Source organism: Triturus cristatus, chromosome 8 (genome assembly GCF_964204655.1).
Source record: "Triturus cristatus chromosome 8, aTriCri1.1, whole genome shotgun sequence".
In the NCBI taxonomy this organism is placed as follows: domain Eukaryota; kingdom Metazoa; phylum Chordata; class Amphibia; order Caudata; family Salamandridae; genus Triturus; species Triturus cristatus.
Window position 1 is genome coordinate 436,618,724 of NC_140591.1, and position 20,273 is coordinate 436,638,996.

General features: G+C 43.4%; 1 protein-coding gene across 1 annotated transcript in view; it reads right to left on the reverse strand.

The window, feature by feature from the left end:
* Window positions 1-20,273, reverse strand: part of ZC3H13 (zinc finger CCCH-type containing 13) — a 362,285-nt gene that overhangs the window by 119,143 nt on the left and 222,869 nt on the right. The window contains 1 exon segment of the mRNA XM_085621836.1: window positions 18,015-18,500. Coding sequence (XP_085477962.1) covers window positions 18,015-18,500 — 486 coding nt within the window.

Genomic DNA, 20,273 nt, shown 5'->3' on the forward strand with positions numbered 1-20,273 from the left:
CCACGGGAGAGAGGCAGGATAGGGGGTGTACCCACCCTAGGACAGGGAACCATTGGTCCCTGCCCTTCACCTACCTGAAACACCCCTAAATCTAGTATTTAGGGGCACCCTGAACCTTCCTTCCCAAGAGTCCAGATTCCAAAATACAAAGAAGAGCAAGAAGAAAGACGACCTGCCCTGCAGCTGGAACCGCGAACCCAGCACACTCTGCACCAGCCAAGCCTGGCCAGTGCTGGAGTGAACAAAGACCACGAGGACGACCCCACAGCGACTGTGACCCCGAGTCCGGCACCCAAGGACCTCCCTCGACACTCCTGAAGAAGCCTGCAGCCTCAAAACAAGGTGCCCCCACCAACCGCGATCAACAGAGGGTAAGATTTCCTGACACCAAAAGGCACCCCTGCACGCGGCGCCCCGCGGCCCCCTGTGCCCAATCCCGGGGTACCTACCTATCCTCCAACTACCCAACTTACCTCTCGAAGTGGTCGTGGCACCTGAAGAATCCTCGTCCCCGAGCTTGCAGTCTTTTTCTAAACCGGAGATTTCCCATTGAAATCAATTGAGCGCCCGAAGGCTCAAAAGCACCCTGCACCCAGCCGCTCGAGTGGCCCTGGCAGTGCAACCTCTACACCTACCTACTTCCCCACTTGCCCTGAGTAAGTGACCAGGAGCCCAGCTCCCACAGCCGCGTGGCTTGCTAGTCAGCAGCCACCAACCAAGGCCCCTCTATCCCTCATAGGATAACATTGGGCCTAACTCTCTCTGCACCCGGCCGCCCTAGAGTCGCTGAGGGTGAACCAACTTTACCTACCTGACCCTGGGGGACCCCTGAGTCTATGCCCAAACCCTCAACTCTGCCAGTCGAGTACTTACCTTTAAACCGATAACTCTATTTTCTTCTTAGGGTAAAATTGACTGGCTTTTTCCTGAAATTTCTTTTAAGTGTGGACTTTTCAAATCTTAAAATATTCACCAAAACTCAGCCGAGTAACAAAAACGAAAATACTCACCTGCTCTTAGGTGAGCTCCCAGTGCTGGATCTTGGTGCCCAGCACTGACTCTGAAAAATACTTAAAACCGTACTTACCAGTAACCCAATTTTCTCCCATAGGAAATCATTGACTGTTGTTCTGTGAAATTTCTTCTAAGTGTCAATTTCTGCAATCTTTATATATTCTTTAAAAATCGTATAATATCTGAAAACGTAATTACTTACCTGTTTTGGATAAAGGTCCCAGTACTGAGTCTAGGTACCCAGTACTGGATTACAAAAGTCACGAGAACATACTGTACCTGCAACTTGAATTTTCTTCCATAGGGAATCATTGACTGTTTTCTTTGAAAGATTTTCTAAGTGTCAACTTTTAAAATAGCTAAATATTGTTTAAAAATCATCACAGTAATTAAGTCGACTTTCATCACTTGATTCTAAGTACTGACCCAGGACTGAATCTAGGATCCAGTCCTGGAATTCCAAAAGTAATCCTAAAAGTAATCTGTTGCAAATAACTTGAAATTTCCATTGAAATCAATGCATTGTTGTGTTTAAAATAGTGTTGCCTATTGCAACCACTTGTAACTGTTTACAAAAGTCAATTGCATATTGCAAAAGTATTTATATAAAGCATCTCATTCTGAGAAAGTATATTTTAATGCCAAGTGTTGGTTCTAAAATAAAACAAGCATATGTTTTTTATATATAAACCATTGGCCTAGAGTTCAGTTATTGAGTGTGTGAGACCATTTGCTGACTGTGTGTGTACAACAAATGCTTTACACTGTCCTCTGATACTGCCTTACTGCTCGACCAAGCTACCACTTTAGAGAGTAAGGTTATATCTAACTTTAGCCTCTGTCAAACCCTTGGGGACTGTGGACTCTGTACACCCTGTACCTATTAAGGAACAGTAAATACAGAGCCACTTTCTCACAGAATTCCATGCCAAAGCATGACAAATCTTTGCCACTATAACTCCCCTGAACAGTGCAAAGGTTGATGCTTTTGTATGGGATGAAATGAGCATGTACTGTCTTTAGTGCTACCTGTTATTGCAAGGGCCTAACAGATTTTAATGAAGAGGATGATCCACCATGACAAAGCCCTCTCCTTGACCACCTTGCCCTTCTTGTTAACTTACTCACAGAATTCCATGCCAAAGCATGACAAATCTTTGCCACTATAACTCCCCTGAACAGTGCAAAGATTGATGCTTTTGTATGGGATGAAATGAGCATGTACTGTCTTTAGTGCTACCTGTTATTGCAAGGGCCTAACAGATTTTAATGAAGAGGACGATCCACCATGACAAAGCCCTCTCCTTGACCACCTTGCCCTTCTTGTTATCCACATATCCAAGGAAGAGATTATAATCAGATCTTGTTCGATCAATGTAGAAGTTGACTGCCTTACAACATTCGTCCCGATGTAATCTCTTCTCCCATGGGGTAGAGAGAAAAATTGAATATGGACTGGGTTAAACACTTTCCGTTTTAGTTCTTAGAACTAGCTTTTCTGGGCAGGGAAAGGGTGGATGGAAACAGATTGCAACTACTGACTCGTTGCGCTCAGGTGATGCTCACCAAAACCACTGTCTTGAGGGCCATAAGTCTCAACGAGCAGTTGTGTAAAGGTTCAAACAGCCCCCACGGCCAATTAACAACGCCAGAACCAAATTAAGGTCCCACCTGGACATAACAAAAGGACAACGAGGGAACAGGTTTGCAAATTCTACAGAAATCTCAAAACAATAGGAGACTTCAGCAGAGAAGACTGAACTTTGAGACAACCGACCACTGATAAGGCTGCAATTTGACCTTTAACTAAGCCCACTGCTCGACCTTGCTGGGATAATGAAAAAGAAAAATATACAACACCAGAAAGATGTGCCTTGAAAGACCCACAACATTTGCACACCAAGAAACAAAACTGTTCCACCATCTACGGTAAACAGACTTTGTCGGGAGGCGACAAGTGGACTAAGTAAAGCGCTCCACCTCCAGCAGCAGGCAAATAGATCTTAGCTGTCCCTGTGTCAGAATGCATGAGCTACCAAGGAGGTGCATCAAAAACCAGCATACCTAGCAGGCAGAGAACCATCAGGACTGGAACTCGCGCTCCCTGCTGAATTTTCAGATTCATATCCTGAATCCTCTTGAGAAGGTAAAGCCTGAGAAATGTTGGGCCCAGTACTGGCTCTATGAACAGGAGACGCTTAGAGGGCTTGAAGTGCGACTTGGAAGATTGATGGAAAAGTCCAGAGCTGCTGTGGCTTTCAAATATTAACTATATAAATATTAAAGGAGAATCAAGTAGACACAAGATGGAGAACCCTGGAATAATAGGCCTTGAAGGAAGGGATCTTTCTCTTTCCTGCCTTTTCTTTACTCAACACTGTATTCGAACCTCTGAGGTCAACATCGCCCTGACAGTTTTCAGAGTTACTTCTATCAGGCTTTAGATAATAATGCTCCCTTTGAACTAAGCCACCTCAAATCAAGTAAAGCTTACTCTCCGTAGTACTCAGAGGATCTCAAAATGGAAAAATCGGCTGAAGAAAACTTTAGGAGATGACGCACCACAAAATCCCTCCCCGACAAATCTGCCTTTAAATCGGAACTAGGGATCAATTATAAAACTATCTGAGAAGCTCGTATGTCCCACATAGTTAACAGGATTGATAACGTCGGGATCTCGTGCAAGGAATTATACATGGTTTTAAAAAAGTTTACCAAATCCATCACCTGCGCTTCCACTATCCCGGCCTCCCAGTCTCTGTGCGACACGAAAACTTCAAAAATCTTAGCCAGTAACAGTTCTACTTTTCTGGAGGAGTACAAATCCAGCACCTCAGAGCAAGACTATATACAGATGAGCAAGTTTAAATCAGACTCACCTTCTGACCCTACCGCCTCCATAATTAGGGTGACAGACACTGGCTACTGAACTCCTCCCCATCATCACTTCTTTGATTAATCTCAATCTTAGCTCTGAAACCCTCCCTGCCAGCTGGAAAGCAGCACAAGTCATGCCAATCGAAGAAACCTAATGCGGAACCCCTTGAGCTCGCCAATTACAGGCTCATATCACTGCTTCCCTACCTTAATAAAATCATTGAGACTTTAGTAAATATGATATAATCAGAGGGAGGGAGAAGCTGTGATCTATTCTCTTCCAGACAAGGATAGACTATCAGAGGAGAATGGATCACTTGTACCTGTATTACAACCAGGGTCTGGTATATTGACTGTCTTCAAAAACCCTCAATCACGTACAGGAGTGGTGGAGCGGTATATCTTGATTATCCGCTTCTCAAATCACATGATAGCATCATCATTCTGTCTTTTATTAAAATATGCTTTCCTCCACCCAGAGGTAGACCAACTGGTAATAACAGTAGTGACCAGTAATCAAGTGAATGTGAGTGAAGTGAATTTAAAATTACCTACATCTCTCAAAGAAAATGTATTCAGTTGGGGATAGGGCAAGGTTAAAATCAGAGCGGTGCATCTATAGAAATGTTACTATTCTATAGCACCTGTTAGTCCGTGTGAATGGTCGACATGTTTCACCCCCTCTGTCGCCCAACTGGGTCGGGGGGCTGATGATGCTATAACGTGATTTGAGAAGCAGATAATCAAGATATACCTCTCCACCACTACTGTACGTGATTGAGGACTTTAGTAAATAAACAACTTTCCTCTAACCTGAAGGCCCATTCCCTTACGGACCCTTCTCAGTCAGGCTTCCGAGCCTCCTACAGCACAGAAACCGCATTGGTGGCAGTACTGGATACCATCAGGCTTTCCCTTGATGAAGGTCTCCCAGCCATGCTGCTGTTACTTGAGCTATCCGCCGCATTCAACACCCTCTCTCACTCGATTCTGGTTCAGAGACTCACAAAGATTGGCGTCAGCAGAAAAACTTTAGGATGGCCTAAGAATTTCCTTAGTAATCTGATTCAGCCTGTGCTTCAAGAGTACTTCAAATCCCATACTATGACCTTAGACAAGGGGGTGTTGCAGGGATCCTCATTGAGCCCTACACTCTAACATCTACGTGGCCCATGTAGGTAGCTGACTCTTTATGAGATATATCAATAATCTGATATACTAATCTGAGAGCCCAGGGGTTCATTTACTAGTGGACAAGGCTTGCTATGCAATACCGAAGTGCTCTATTAGGGGGTAGTGTGCAGCCTTAGGCTTAACACAGGAGTGTCAAACATTTGCAAAATAAACACAATAATTAATAAATTACAACACGACTCAAAGGAGGAGATCCACACCAATTTATAAAAATAGCAAGTATCTTTATGTATGTTTAGGAATCAGAGAAGGATTAGGTTACTTACCCTGTAAGCATCTGTTCTTTGCATGTAGAGCTGAAGATTTACATGCTTTGCATACTCCTGCCGTCTAGTGTTGGGTCCGGATGTTTGCAAGTTGTTTTTCTTCGACGAAGTCTTGCCAGTCACGAGGAAAGGGGACGCCTCCATTTGGTGATAGTGCGCATGGGCATCAACTCTATTGTTAGATTGTTTTCCCGCAAGAGGGTGAGAATAGAGTAAGTGTAGTACTGAGATGTCCATGCGTATGTAATGTGAATAATAAGAACTGCAACAACCACAAAAGTCCAGGGAGGAGGGAGGGCTCATATGAATCTACAGCTCTACATGGCGAGAACAGATGCTTACAGGGTAAGTAATATAATCCGCTCGAGGCATGTGTTCTGTTGATACACATGCTTTGCATAGATTGTATAGCAGTATTCTCCCATTGCAGTGTTGCAGTTGTTTGAAAAAGTGTTTTAAGCACTGCTTGTAATTACATTAGCTTGTTGACGTGCTAATACATCCACACAATAATGTTTTGTAAATGTGTGCAGTGTAGACCGCGTAGCTGCCTTAGATATGTCAGCTATGGGAATGTTGCCTAAAAAGGCCACAGATACTCCTATTTTGCAAGTAGATTGTGCTCTAGAAGGTATAGTTAAAGTTCTTTTAGCTTTAATGTAACAAGTTTGAATGCCTTTACCAATCCATTTAGAAATACCGGATTTTGAGATAGGATTTCCTTTATGAGGTGGAGCAAATGCCACAAAATGTTCTTTTGCGAAAATCCTGTGTCCTATCAATATAGTATAATAGTACTCTTAACATCCAGTGTGTGTAAAGCTCTTTCTGCTACTGAATTAGGTTGAGGAAAGAACACAGGTAGCTCAACTGATTGGTTAATATGAAAAGCAGAAACTACTTTTAGAAGGATATAGGGTTTGTACGAAGAACCACTCTTTCTGAAATTGAAAGAGAGGTTCTTCTAAGGTTAATGCCTGTAACTCACCAACACGTCTCAATGAAGTGATAGCAATTAGAAAGCAACCTTCCATGACAGAAATTGTAATGGACAACTGTGAAATGGCTCAAACTGTGGACCCATAAGTCTTGTGAGGACAATGTTAAGGTTCCAGATAGGTGCAGATGGTACCCTGGGTGGTATATTCTTTTAGGACCATACATAAAAGCCTTAATTACTGGAACTTTGAATAATGATAAATGCGGTCTCTTCTGCAGATATGCAGCTACTGCAGCAAGGTGTAGTCGATTCAATGTGTAGGCTAAGCCAACTCTCTGTAAATGCAAAAGATAACAAATAATATTTTGTACAGATGCATCTAGCGGATCAATTGTGTTATTACAATATATAACAAACCTTTTCCACTTCGCTGCATACCATGCTCTAGTGTTAGGCTTCCTTGCTTCTCTAAGAATTACCATACAATCTGGTGGTAGATTTACGTATCCAAACTATGATTTCAGGAGCTAAATCGCTAGGTTGAGCTCCTTGTGATTTGGATGTCTGATTTCTCCATGCATCTGTGTGAGAAGGTTGGAAGTGAGGTGTAACTTTTGGTGTGGAACCACTGACAGTTCTAGTAGTGTGGTGAACCACGGTTGACAAACCCATGTGGGAGCCACTAGAATTAGTGTGATTGATGTCTGCCTGAGTTTCTGAACCAGAAATGGAAGGAGAGGGAGAGGTGGAAAAGATAAGCAAATATCCCTGACCAATTCATCCATAGGGCATTCCCTTTGGATAGATGGTGTGGGAACATGGAGGTGAAATCTGGGCATTTTGAGTTCTCTGCTGTGGCAAAGAGGTCTATGTGGGGAAATCTCAATTTTTGGAAGTGTGGCAGGAGAACTTGGGGATGAAGTTACCATTCGTGAACTTGTTGCCGCATTCTGCTGAGGTCGGCAAACTGTTTGTGCATGCCTGGAAGGTGCTCTGCCAGGAGATGAATTTTGTGATGTATCACCCAACGCCAAATGTTCTGATAGGTATGACAGTTGTAGAGAATATGTCCCCCTCTGTTTTTGTACATAGTACATGGCTGTCATCTTGTCCGTGGGAACTAGAACAACTTTCCCTATGAGGTGAGGCTGAAAGGCTTTTAGTGCTTGATAAACAGCTAGAAGCTCCAAGTAATTGAAGTGGAGACTCTTTTGCTTGGTGTCTTATAAACCTTGAAATGTGAGATGGTGGAGATGGGCACCCCACCGTGTGAGAGATGCATCTGGTGTTAGCACGACTTGTGAAATGGGGTGCATCAAGGGCTGCCCTTTTGATAGGTTTTGTGTGTTCCACCATTGCAGATATTGAGGAGTGCAGCTGTCTACCAACACTAGATGATGTCACCATTCCCAAAAGTTGCATGAAAGTTTTGACTGTTGGGCATTGGTTGTTTTGAAACTGTAGTAATAAAATTTGAAATTTTTGAATTCTGACATAATTGGGAGAGGCTAGAGCTGTGTGAGTATTTAGCGTATTTAGCGTTGCTCCCAGATATGTTTGCAGTTGTGAGGGTTGAAGATGGGACTTTTTTGCATTGACCGGAAATCCCAGTTGATGGCGAAGGTTTATGGTATTTTGAGCGTGTTGTAAGCATTTTTGTTGTGTGGTGGCTTTGATGAGCCAATTGTCCAGATATGGAAGACATGAATATGTTGTCGTCCTAAATGAGCTGCTACTACTGCTAGACATTTTGTGAATAATCTGGGTGCAGTAGTCACTGAATGGGAGCACTTTGTATTGATAGTGATTTCCTGCTATCACAAATCTGAGGTATTTGCAATGTTCTGGGTGGATAGGAATATGAAGTATACGTCCTTTAAGTCTATGGTGGACAAAAAGTTGCCTTGTTGTAGAAATTGGAGGACTTGTTGCAGTGTATCCATATGAAAGTCTTCTGACAGTATGTATAGGTTTAAGGGTCTGAAATCTAGGATTGGTTTTAGGGACCCCTCTTTCTTGGGGATTAGAAAGTAAAGGGAGCAAACTCCCGATACATTTTGAAACTGGTTCTATAGCTCCTTTTGTTAGAAGAGCTTGTACTTCTTTTGTGAGGAGCTGTTGGTGTTGTAGCGAGATTCTGAGAGTACGAAGTGGAATATTGGGAGGATTGCTGGTATGTTCCAGACAGTAACATTGTTGGATAGTGTCTAATACCGATGTTACTGATTACCAAATGGGAAAGAATTGTTGTAATCTTCTCCTGACAGGTGTAAAAAGTCAGGGGGAATTGTGAGCAAGTCACTGTTTGTTGGGAGATGGAGAGGCACGCGTTGGTGTACCTTTTCCTCTGCCCTTGAAGTAGTTTCCTCCATAACCACTTAATAAAATCCTCTTGATGACGAGGGTTGTGTGTTTGACCTGTATGATGGAGCATTTGGATCTCAGGAATTACTTTTGGATCCTCCTCTGTAAAATGAGCAGCGAAATGAGCCTCTATTGGATGGTGATTGATGTCCTCCCATTGATTTTGCTACTTCTGTATCTTTTTTCATTTTCTCACGTGACTCATCTACTTGACGTCCAAAAAGATTGTTTATCAAAGGGGGTATTAAGAATGGTTTGTCGAACCTCTGGTTTGAAACCAGAGATTTTAAGCCTTGCATGCCTTCTAAGAAGAATGCTAGCATTAATACCTCTTGCTGCGGTATCAGCAGCATCTAGTGCACATCTGATAGATGAACTAGATATCAGTTTTCCCTCCTGCACTAATTCTTGACCTTTTTTCTTCTGTGCGTCTGGGAGATATTGAAGTAACTGCTCCATTTCATCCCAGTGGGCCCTGTCATATCTATCTAATAGGCCTTGTGTATTAGCTATCCGCCAATGGTTGGCATTTTGTGCAGCTACCCGTTTCCCTGATGCATCTATTAGCTTATACTCCTTGTCTGGAGGTGGAGCATCTGCTGTAGTTTGGGAGTTTGCCCTTTTCCGAGCATTTGACACAACTAGGGAATTTAAAGGCAACTGTCCTCTAATAAAAATTGGATCAGTTGGGGGAGGTTTGTATTTCTTGTCAACCCGAGGTGTTACAATATGAGCCCGTACAGGGTCTTTAAAAATTTCATCAGCATAGTGCACCGTGCCCTTTAACATAGGTAAAGATTGTGTTGTCCTATATGGTGTTCCTAAGGTCTCAAATAGAAAATCCTCCTCTAAGGATTCTTTATGAAGTGTGACCTCATGGTATGATGCTGCTCTGGAAATCAACTTTTGGTATGCTGTGTTGTCATCAGGAGGTGATGGCTCTGTAGGATACAAGTCAGGATCATTATCCATTGGAGGATCAATGTTCTATTCGTTCCATGGATCTATAGGTGGCGGACTATCGTCACCTGTGTAACAAATATCAGGATGTGTGTGCGGTGATCCCTGTGGTGTGATATCTAAAGGGTTTGGCGGTTGTGAAGCGGTTTGGCGGTGGTGAAGATGTTGGATGGGTCTGATGAACAGGGCTTGTAGCTATGTCCAGTGTCTGGATTAATGTAGATCTTTTTCTGCTTAGGATCCAGCTTTTCTTGCATAACCTCTAGGATCGGTTAACTAGGCTTATGATGTGCATCTTTTACTTTTATAACAAAACTTTTGAAGCTGAGCCTAAGGGCAGCGCGCATGCGCTGCTCCCTCTGCAAGTCATGCTGTATTGGAGTATGTTCTTGAAGCCCCACCCACTCTACGTCCATATTGGTCATTGGCTTATGTCATTGCCCTTTGTAAATGCTGGCTTCTGATTCGTACATAGGCTTGTTAGTCCCTCCTTAGTACCGCCTGGTCTTCACTTGTAACCTCCCACAAGGACTGGCCCTTTTACTTCGGTTGTTACCTGGTTTGCTTTATAAGTTGGTGAGCACTTTTTTCTTTAGTGCTCTTCCCCTGTTCCACCCACGGCATCGAAGCATCCGCCCACTTTGTTTTAAATAGTAATATATTTTTATTATTCAAATTACAGTGCTGTCTGCTTTATAGCGGCCGCGCTTATTTAATTAATTAATTTACAGCGCGGGCCGCTTTCACTTTAGCGGCCGAACTACAAAGCTTTTGAAATGACTTATTTTTTTAAACTTTCGGTTAAAGCACCATAAGTGCTTTCACTATAATGGTGGCCACGCCCCTTTGTTTAGAAGCTGCTCACGGCAACCTGAATTTGCATGGAGCGTCTAAAAAAAGGAGCGTGACCACCATTATAGTGGTCTTGCATTTGCGAGCGTTTGGCAATAAAAACGACAATGTCTTTTATATATGTGTTCCTTTTAAAAACAAATCTTATACATGGATCTTTCTGCTTCCGTACGCGTCGCCGGGGCCGTGTCTGACCAATTTCCTAGAATTAGGGGCACGCGGCAGAGGTGCCCTCTGTCCCCGCTCCTATTCGCGCTCGCTACAGAGCCACTGGCCAACTGGGTGCAACAGGACCCATTAGTTAGATAGAATCGCGCTATATGCGGACGATGTCCTATTCTTCCTTACCGACCTGGGATATACGGGCACTCGGATACGGCAGATCTTGAGGGTGTTTGGGGACACTTTGGGCCTTTGCACAAATCCGTCCAAATCCATTCTATATCCGATTTGCGAGACCAGGGGTGGAGTACGAGGGCTACGCAACTGACACATGCACCCAACGACTTTACATACCTGGGAGTGTTTATATCAGATACAGCGAAGTCCTGGGCCCACAACATACAGCCCCTCATACCCAAGGTCAGAAACAAGGTGCAGGCCTGGTCCCCTTTCCCATTGTCCCTTTATGGCCGGCCGGCGATTTTCAAGATGGTATCACTACCACATATTTTGCATCACCTCCAAAATTACCCGTACGACGTTCCCCAATCATGGTTTAAACAAATTAACTCACTCCTCAATACGTTCTTGTGGGGTGGTGGGGCTATACGCGTCACACTACAGAAGTGTACTCAATCCACCGAGAGTGGCGGGTTTGCTGCATCAGACATCTTCGCTTATTATGCCGCCTCCCATCTCCTCAACATAAATGAATGGTGGTATAATTCCCAAGCAGACCCGGCCTATGCTGTGGAAAGAATAATGTTTGAGAGCCACGCATTGCTCGACATGCTGTATAGTAGTTGTTGATTAGACCTGCCTCCAGCCACTAGAGTTGTTATCCAACTATGAAGACGCGTGGTCCGACAGGTGGGATGGGGAGGGCTTTTAACACAGACAACTCCGTTGCAGCAGGTAGCAAATCTTCGCCAAGTGGCATCGCTGACAGCGTTCCGTACATGGGACCTCACTGGCATATACACACTTCATGAAGGGGACCGTTCTAAAATATTTCCAACAATTGCAGGAAGAATTTCATCTTTATCATAATCAATTCTATAAATACCTTCAATTAAGATGCCCTATCCCCATTTTTGCCCCTCTTTGCTCCACGCTGGGACACTCTTGAGTATCTGTGTGCGCTACAAATTAAATTAACTTAACAGCGCAACATTGACAGAGCTTCCGGAATTCCACCCACTAGAAGGGCTACTATTGATGGGGGATATAGGAGCCCATAAGATTAGACAGATATACCAAACTATAGTTACGTACAACAGCACAACACTAGATGCACTCGGACACAGCTGCGTAAGTGACATACCCGACTTATCGGACGATGATTGGACAGATGCACTGGCGAGCCTATGTGGTGTGGCCATAGCGTTCCGTTATCGCCTGATACAATTTACATTTTAACACAGAGCCTACTACACTCGGCATCGCCTTTGGCGCATGGGGGTAATAACGTCGCCGGGGTGTCTGAGATGTGCACGAGAGGCGGGCACCTTCATGCACACAGTATGGAACTGCTCTACCCTTCAGCCATACTGGGATAAAACACTGGCCTGTCTGGGGAAAGTGCTCTCATGGGAGTATTCAGTCTGATCCCAAATTCATTTTACTACATAGCACAGATGGCATTGGAGGCTACAAGTACAAACAGCACTTGCTTTTCACTGGACTTACATTAGCCAAAAGGAATATCGCCCAGTACTGGAAGAGTAGTTCTCCACCGCCCATTGGAAAGTGGGAAAAAGCTCTAGACTGATGCATGGGAATGGAGTTCGCTGTGTTTCAGGCTCAGAGTTGCCCCCCCACAGACGCACCAAAAGATTTGGCAGACATGGGAGTAGTACAGGGGTATTGATTTGCCGGAGGTGGAATCCCTACACACTTTCCAACGACAAGAGTAGTTATGTAATGGTGTAGCCCTCAGACGTTGGATACAGCCATCCAGCAAGCACTTGGCATCAATGATTAAGAGGTTTGGGGTGGGTGCGGTCCAGGTGCGTAGATTAGCCATGGTTGTTATATGTTCTCTTTTTATTTCTTTATATTATCACTTTGGTACGCTACGACAAACAGTAATGTTTCTTATTGATTCATCAATCTCTGGCCTATGTTGTACCGCTACAAAACTGAATAAAATTTGTTATTGAAAAAACACAAATAAAAGGCAGTGTCATTTTCAATGTCAATAGCTTAAACGCTCGCAAATGCGAGACCTAATTGCATTGAAAATGCTAGTTTCCCCATTGAAGCCCAAGATTTCAGTGTCGAAGGAAGTTTTTCTCGGCTCGGTCCTGAGCCGGAAGGCTTGATTGTCTGTTTCAGTGCCGAGCCCGAAGGCGGGGCTTTGGAAGCAGTGTCTTGGTGCTGACCATGACCAGAAGGCAGTGGTGGCCCAGAAGCCTTATTTTTAGTGGAAGAAATCTTGAGGGGCAGAGGGGCTTTGCTATTCTCAGCACCCTGTCCCACTGGAACGTCTTAAGACTCTAGCTTGATTTCTAGTTTGGAATCAAATTCTTGGATAGAGAAGGCCTCCTCCTCTGCTACTGACGTCTCCATTTCCTCGTGCTCAGTATCTTCTCCAAACAAATCTGGGGTGTGTTTGATGTTCTGCCTCTGAATGTCCCTTCGTCAAGCCGACTGTCCTGCAAAGCCTTTTTTGACCGGAACGATCGACGAGTGTCACAATCCTCTTCTTTGTGCTCCGGTGAGGCGCACAAGTTGCAGACTTTATGCAGGTCAGTGCTCGGGTACTTGGAGTGGCACCGAGGACAAAACTGAAATGGAGTCTGCTCCATCAGCAGAAGACTGGATACTGCGAAACGGAGTGTATGCCGACCGAGGCGCCTAGGCCAGAAGGCCGCCAACGATGTCTTCTATACTGAAGATAGAGTGTTTTCCTATTTTTACGACACGCGAAGAATGGTGAACGCATCCAGAGGATCCAGAAAAACAGTGTCGAACCGGAGTGCTGCAAACTACGTCCGAACCGGATAGCGGAAAGAAAACAATCCAACGATGGATTTGATGCCCATGCGCATTATCACGAAAGGAGGAGTCACCTTACCTCGTGACTGGAAAGACTTCTTAGAAGAAAAACAACTTGCAAACACCCGGACTCACCACTAGATGGCAGGAGTATGCAAAGCATGTGTATCTACAGCACTCATGCCTTAAACAAATTTTTCAGGCAAGTACATTTTTAAATGTACATTTCTATCACTTTAAAAAGTGGACAGTGTAATTTCGGAGTTCTGCAACATTATCCTATAGACGGGAAAACAAGTTCTGCAAACAGGTACAGTACACCGACTTACAGAACCAATTTCCAGGAGTTAAGGTGAGTGGTGGGAAAGGCCCAAGGCAGCACAAACAGTAACCCACCAGCGGCACAAGGGCGGCAGGGTGCAAATCAGCGTCGGAAGCCCAATGCATTTCAGTGGTGACGGGTGCAGAAGTGTCTTTAGACGTTGGGTTTTCCCTTACCGGAACAGTTGCGGTAGAGGGGGCCTGCATGCACAGGCTGTAGGCGTCATCGAGGAGCCCAGGAGGGGTGAAACCACGATGGACTCGCGCTGTGGAGGGCTGGGGAACATGTTGGCACTGTTGGCCCATTTCAACTCAGGCAGGAGGAGACGGGTGCAGTGGTTGTTTCAGGTGTCGTGATTTGGCAGTTGCGGAGGCCTCAGAATCTTCTTATTCGAGTTTCTGCTCAACAGGTCCACAGTTCACGAGAGGTCTTTAGTCTTTTTAGAAGGCAGGCAGTCTTCCCAAGTTTCTGGAGCCACAGCTTCAGGACAAGTTGTCTTAGGCACAGTTTTCGATGAGGGCTGCAGACAGGCCGGCGGGAATGAGGCAAAAGCAGGTGCTCTCTGCAGTCTTCTTAGCTTATGCAGCTCTTTGTGTCCTCTCGCTTCTTACATTGTCCGGATCTGCTTCTCTGGTGCCAGGGACTCCCCTAAATACTGAATGTAAGGCTGTTAGTGGAGTGTAGGGTAGTATCCAATGGGCTAATGTCTCTTGGGGACCCCTATATGACCCCTTCCTGTCGGAAATGGGCAGCAACCTGAACATCATCTTGCATAGGTTAAGTCCATGACCCTGAGGTCCAGGATTGAACACAGACTGCTGTCATTCTCAGGAATCAACAAGCATCGACATTAGCACCCTTGCCCAATTTCCTGTTGGGGGACCAACTCCACTGCTCCTTTCTGTGACAGTGCTACCTTGTATTGGAGAATTCGAGTGGGATGAGGAGCCGGCGGAAGAAAAGAACACAGGCGATGAGGATGATTTTTGGGCCCGTCTGACCTTGGCTTTGCCTCTGTATCGCCAAAGGAAAAGACTAAGCTGTTGGTTACGCTATTAGACAGGCTGGGCGGGCAGCACTTGCCGAAGGACAGACTTCAGAGTAGCCGGTTTTGCCTATAAATGCCTTGGGTAGGGGATGCCAGTCCCAGGGATTTTGAGGGGGCTGGGGGATTGGGACTGCATAGCCTGTATTGACCTCCTGAATCTTTCAAGAATCTGGTTACCTTTGTCCCCTATTAAATGATTGTTTTTGAAAGACATGTTCATCAGTTGGCTGCTTTATGGGTGGCCTGACATCAAGAGGAGTGTGATTATGCTCTGCAGACTGAGTAATAATTTGGTGATTTTGAAGTAAACACACTGAGGGCAGGAGGTGCTTCCCTGACTGTTTTCCTTAGTATCTCTTCTCTGATGGCACTTAGATTCCGAATTGCCAAAGAGGTGATGCTTTCTGATGTCACTGTAAGCGTTTATCAATTTCTCAGACTTCTGGCATGCTTCAAAATTATCACCCTCATTGACCTCTCTTTAGCAGTCTTTGGAGAAAAGCTGTGGAACCATCTTGAGGCAGTAATTTCACAAAATTGTATCCTCAGATGTTTAAACGCCTTAAATAAATCTATTGCTTTCAATTCAGGTTCACATTCACAGCCAAAATACACTCTACTGGGTAAAGGAAGCACTGGGCAGAATAAGTGTAATCAGACTGTAGAAAAGAACCCCTATCCAGGATTTTTTCTTTAAGACATACAATATTCAAATGTTTACAGGTAATTCCCAGCTTGAGATAGGAAAATGCTCAAATAGTATGTGCATTTGAAAAAAAAAAGAATTAAAAAAAGAATGTTTATTGGATCCCTAAACACATTTTTATTTAGATTAGAAATTGTCCTATATTGGACTAGACGTATTTTATGGTGTGGTTGGTTACATACATCAACTTTCATTGTATGCATATGGAGTAGTAGGGGACAAAACGAGGTGAATGTGCAACACAAAAATGTAAACAGGATTTCAACAGTAGGCCCACAAGTGGATAACTAGTTCCTAGGCAAATCAACAATCCACTACACAGAGCAGCATAGATGGCAAATCACGATGCACGAGAAAGGGGGAAGAAAGAATGGCGATATTCATGGCAGAGTAATAGGCTAAAGTCCAGGTCAGCAAACAAAGGCAGCCTATCTCACATGGGGTACCCTTGAGGACTGCTGCCACCCAGCAGCTCCAATAGTTTAAGCACTCGCAACAATTACCGTAAACAGAACCCTGCTAATATCATGAGTGAGCAGAAGAAAAGGCTCTTCCCCAGTTTGTCTAAAGTTCAGTAAAACATAGGAATCAACAGTGTATCAACTATCTATGACAGCCTGTGTAGCTCCAACAGTGGAGTACTACTTCAGTTTAGGCAATGATTTACACAAAGCAGTATGTAGTGATTCCAGTCTGCATTCTACTCCGCATGAATGAGTATTGATTTCTTATGCAAAGTTCAAGGTCAGCACACAAACTAGCACATAAAGCACAAGCTTTGCAATTGCAAGGGGCGTGTTGGCAGTTTACCAGTGTATACCACACAATAATGTTGGCATTCCAGATCAGTTTTTCTAATCTGTGTGTAAAACGAAACAGTGTTTTCAACTCACAACAACACCAAATGACTGCTGTCCGCGCAGTAGCTAGTACAGTGTTTGGTGTCTGGGGAGCGAACTGGTGCAGATTTTACTCTGCTTAGTTCAGCATTATTTTGCACTTCACAACTAGAAGGCAAGTTTGGACCCAGTGTCTGAAGGCGCTTAACTGTTTTCCTAAGTATCTTGGCTCACAGGTAACAATTTCATGCAGGAGAGTAGCTCGGATAGCTAATGAGCACAGCCACCCAGTGTTTCATCTGCATTTACTGGAGTTAATCATGGTTCATAGGTGGACAAATGTTTAACATTCCAGTCAGACTACTGTAGATGGAGAGGGAGGCCTAGGCTCTCAACATTATGGTATTTCTCTTGTGCAAGGCATCCATTCTAATGGTGACAGCCTGACGGTCGCCTAGGAACATATCCTGGGCTGTTCAATATCTTAACTTCACAACCATGCAAGTGACAACCACTATATCCTCTCATCTCAAGGTGCTGGTGTCTATTAATTCAATAGACATGTCTCAATCGGCATATTGTGTAGGAAAACATGGGATGTGAGAAATAGGCAATGCTATCAATTCAAGGAACATCATCAATTCTCACTGTCTGACACGGAGACGCTTAATAAAGGTGATTGCGGTGCTAGAATTCTAGTAATCTCTAAGGAGTGCGAACTAAGGTTGCTTTCACACTGTCTATAAAAGACTGCTGCTGATTTGGTGTTGGGAGTGAATTCTTCAAATTAACAGTGAACCCAAATGAAAAGGCAAATAAAACACTGTTTAGTGTTCTGATATATAAAAAAAAATTCTCCTTTACCAGACAATGGCCCAAACACGATGTATTGCCGTGCAATCTAGATAAACGATCATTGCAGCTAAATACTTTGTGGACTCTCTTTGAGCCAACTATGCCAATGGGAGGACAATGAACTGTGCTCTTTCCACAAAGCAAAAGGATGGAATACATCGTTGCTGCTGCGTTATTTAAAAAACTAATAATAATCCTCTGGAGGAAATAGCCATTAGAACTAGTATTGCCAGGTGTCTAAGTGCTCATAAACAGAAAACACAAAATCTGCACAAACCGGAAAACAATGCACAGTACAAAGCTTCAGTTAAATGTTTCACAGCCACTTTAGGAAATAGGTAGTTAAAAGGTGCAATAGTATACATTACAGCTGAGAGGGCGAGGCAGAAATGTTATCACCAGACCGCAATGATCAGCAATACTGCACTGCAGTCCTCTGACTGCTTGCTGCCATCTTATCTCCATAAGGAAGAATATTTATTTTCTTTACAGTGTTCATGTGAGTCACCATCGATATTGGGAAAAGATACACAGTATATCGGAATTCTGCTACAATATTTTCATGACATTTGCTCCCAATTAACTATGCTACTAACACGTTTAAAATAAGCATACCTTCCAAGGTCTCTTTCTTTGAGCTATTCAAATCCTGGATATTCTCTACAGCAACACTCGTCCGGTCTTTATCCAAATTATCAGGATCCCGAGAGACCACCACTTTCTCTGGGTCTCTATCAACTTTAGGTTTCAGATCCATGAGAGCGGGTACATCTGCAAGTCTCTCTCTGTCTCGATCGCCAAGTTCAAGAACAGGTCGTTCCCTATCTCGATCTCGATCCCTGTCCAAATCTCTCCTTCGGTCCCGTTCTCTGTCTCTCATTCGATCTCTATCCCTGTTTCTCTGCCAGTCTTTATCTGTATCACGGTCCCAATCTCTCTGCCGTCCATCTCTCCTGTCACGTTCTCTTTCCCGGTCGTGGTCATATCTATCTCTTTCTGGAACCCTCTCTCGGCTGTCGAAGGATCCAGATCTGGAATGGCCCTGGCGGTCAGACTCTGGAGAACTTCTTCTTGAGCTGTGGCTTCTTGAATCTTGACGATCTAAGAATTTGTGAAAAAATACATACTGTTATAGGTTCATTCATTTAGAGTTTGTAGCATGTAACAAAAATCATTACTTTTAGATGATGGCATAGAAAAGTTTATTTTGCCGTCGAAAATGAATGTACTGGTCTTGTTCCCACTTAAGGTTTAATCTAAAACAGGTTTACAGACACTAACAAAAGAGAAAATTCTACAGTAAAGATATACATTTAGGTAGAGTTCAATAGCAATAAAAAGTTGCCAGCATCTTTAGGATTAGTTCTTCACTATAACTTATAACAAAGTATTGATTAGGGAGGGAATCTTCTGGCAGACACTATTTTTCATCCCAAGAATGACTGACAGCAGAACGTTTACTTCTGTGCATTGTCACTCACAGATTTAATTTTAGGACAAGTAATCTCTACAACATTTCAGACACACTTCTGAATATTCCCATCTAAGGGTGACAGCCTATCATCAGGATTAGGAAATTGTTCTGCTAGCAACAGCCACAGATTTAATACTAAAGAAAAAACTATCACTGCTTTTGACTAAAAATGCTGCCTTGAAGAAAAGTAGTACTTATTCAGTTGTAATAGATGGTTTTAACCATACTAAACTTTGTCAAGACAAACTGACAGCTGCTATCTCTAACCAGATCTTGCATGTTCAAATCATTGCACACCCGGATTCAAGCTGATTTTGTGCAATTCAGATTTGGAGAGGCCGGGGGATTCCCAAAATTGTTAATATTACAAAATGCATGCATCGTCACACAAAGAGGATAACCTGCAGTAAAGAATTTTACAGCTCAACCAATGGTCCATCGCAGACAGACCATGATCAGCTATTATGCCATATTACAACCAAAGGATGGACATTGGACGACGCAAGCCACCAGGAATTTCCACTTTTATCATAGCAAAAAAATCTTCAATTTAATACATTTAAGTTAATCTCCATTGGGTTTACCTGTACTGCAGTCTTCCATTTCTAAAGACTCACTGGAAGTTTCAAAAGCAGGACACTAATCCAGCCAGAATGAAAAATTACTCAAATGGAACCCTCTTTTTCCAGCATGGGGGACTTTCATTAAGTCCAAAACATCAGAATACCTCTAGCTGTGTGTGGGATCCTGGAACACTTTTTTTTTTTTTTTTTTTTTTTTATAACAATCACTTTTGAAATACATTTTAAAAATGTGATCCTCTTAAAGATAATACATCTTGTATTACCCATATTGGAGAATTTCAGACCCAACCACTAGATGATGGAATAATGCACAGCATGTAAAACCAGAAAAGATTAACGCTACAAAACATGGGAGGTACACAACAAAAAATCAATGAAAAAGAATTCCACACTGTCAGTTTAAGGCAACAGACTGCTCCACAGTCCCATAATGTAGTGCAGTGTTAGAGGAGGGACCATAATCTAGATTCAATTATTTGGTTTCCTAAATTATCCAGGAAATTTGCAGGCTGTTTATTAATTGAATATTCTTATTATGGATATGGAAAAAGTTAACCTAATGGTGAATATTATTCCTACTCCATAAAGAATTTCTAATTATTAATGTGTGGGTACCATGCCAAGTAGCAGCAGAACCGGAAAGTGCTATAAAAGCTGTTAAAACAGAGTTCTGCTTACCTGAACCAAACACGCAGGCACGAGTTTTACACAATATGCTACCTACCATGTGTGAATATGCACCATCACCAGATGCCAAAAAGGGAGACTATACAGGTGTGGGATAGGATGAATATTAATGACGAAGTCCATGTACAG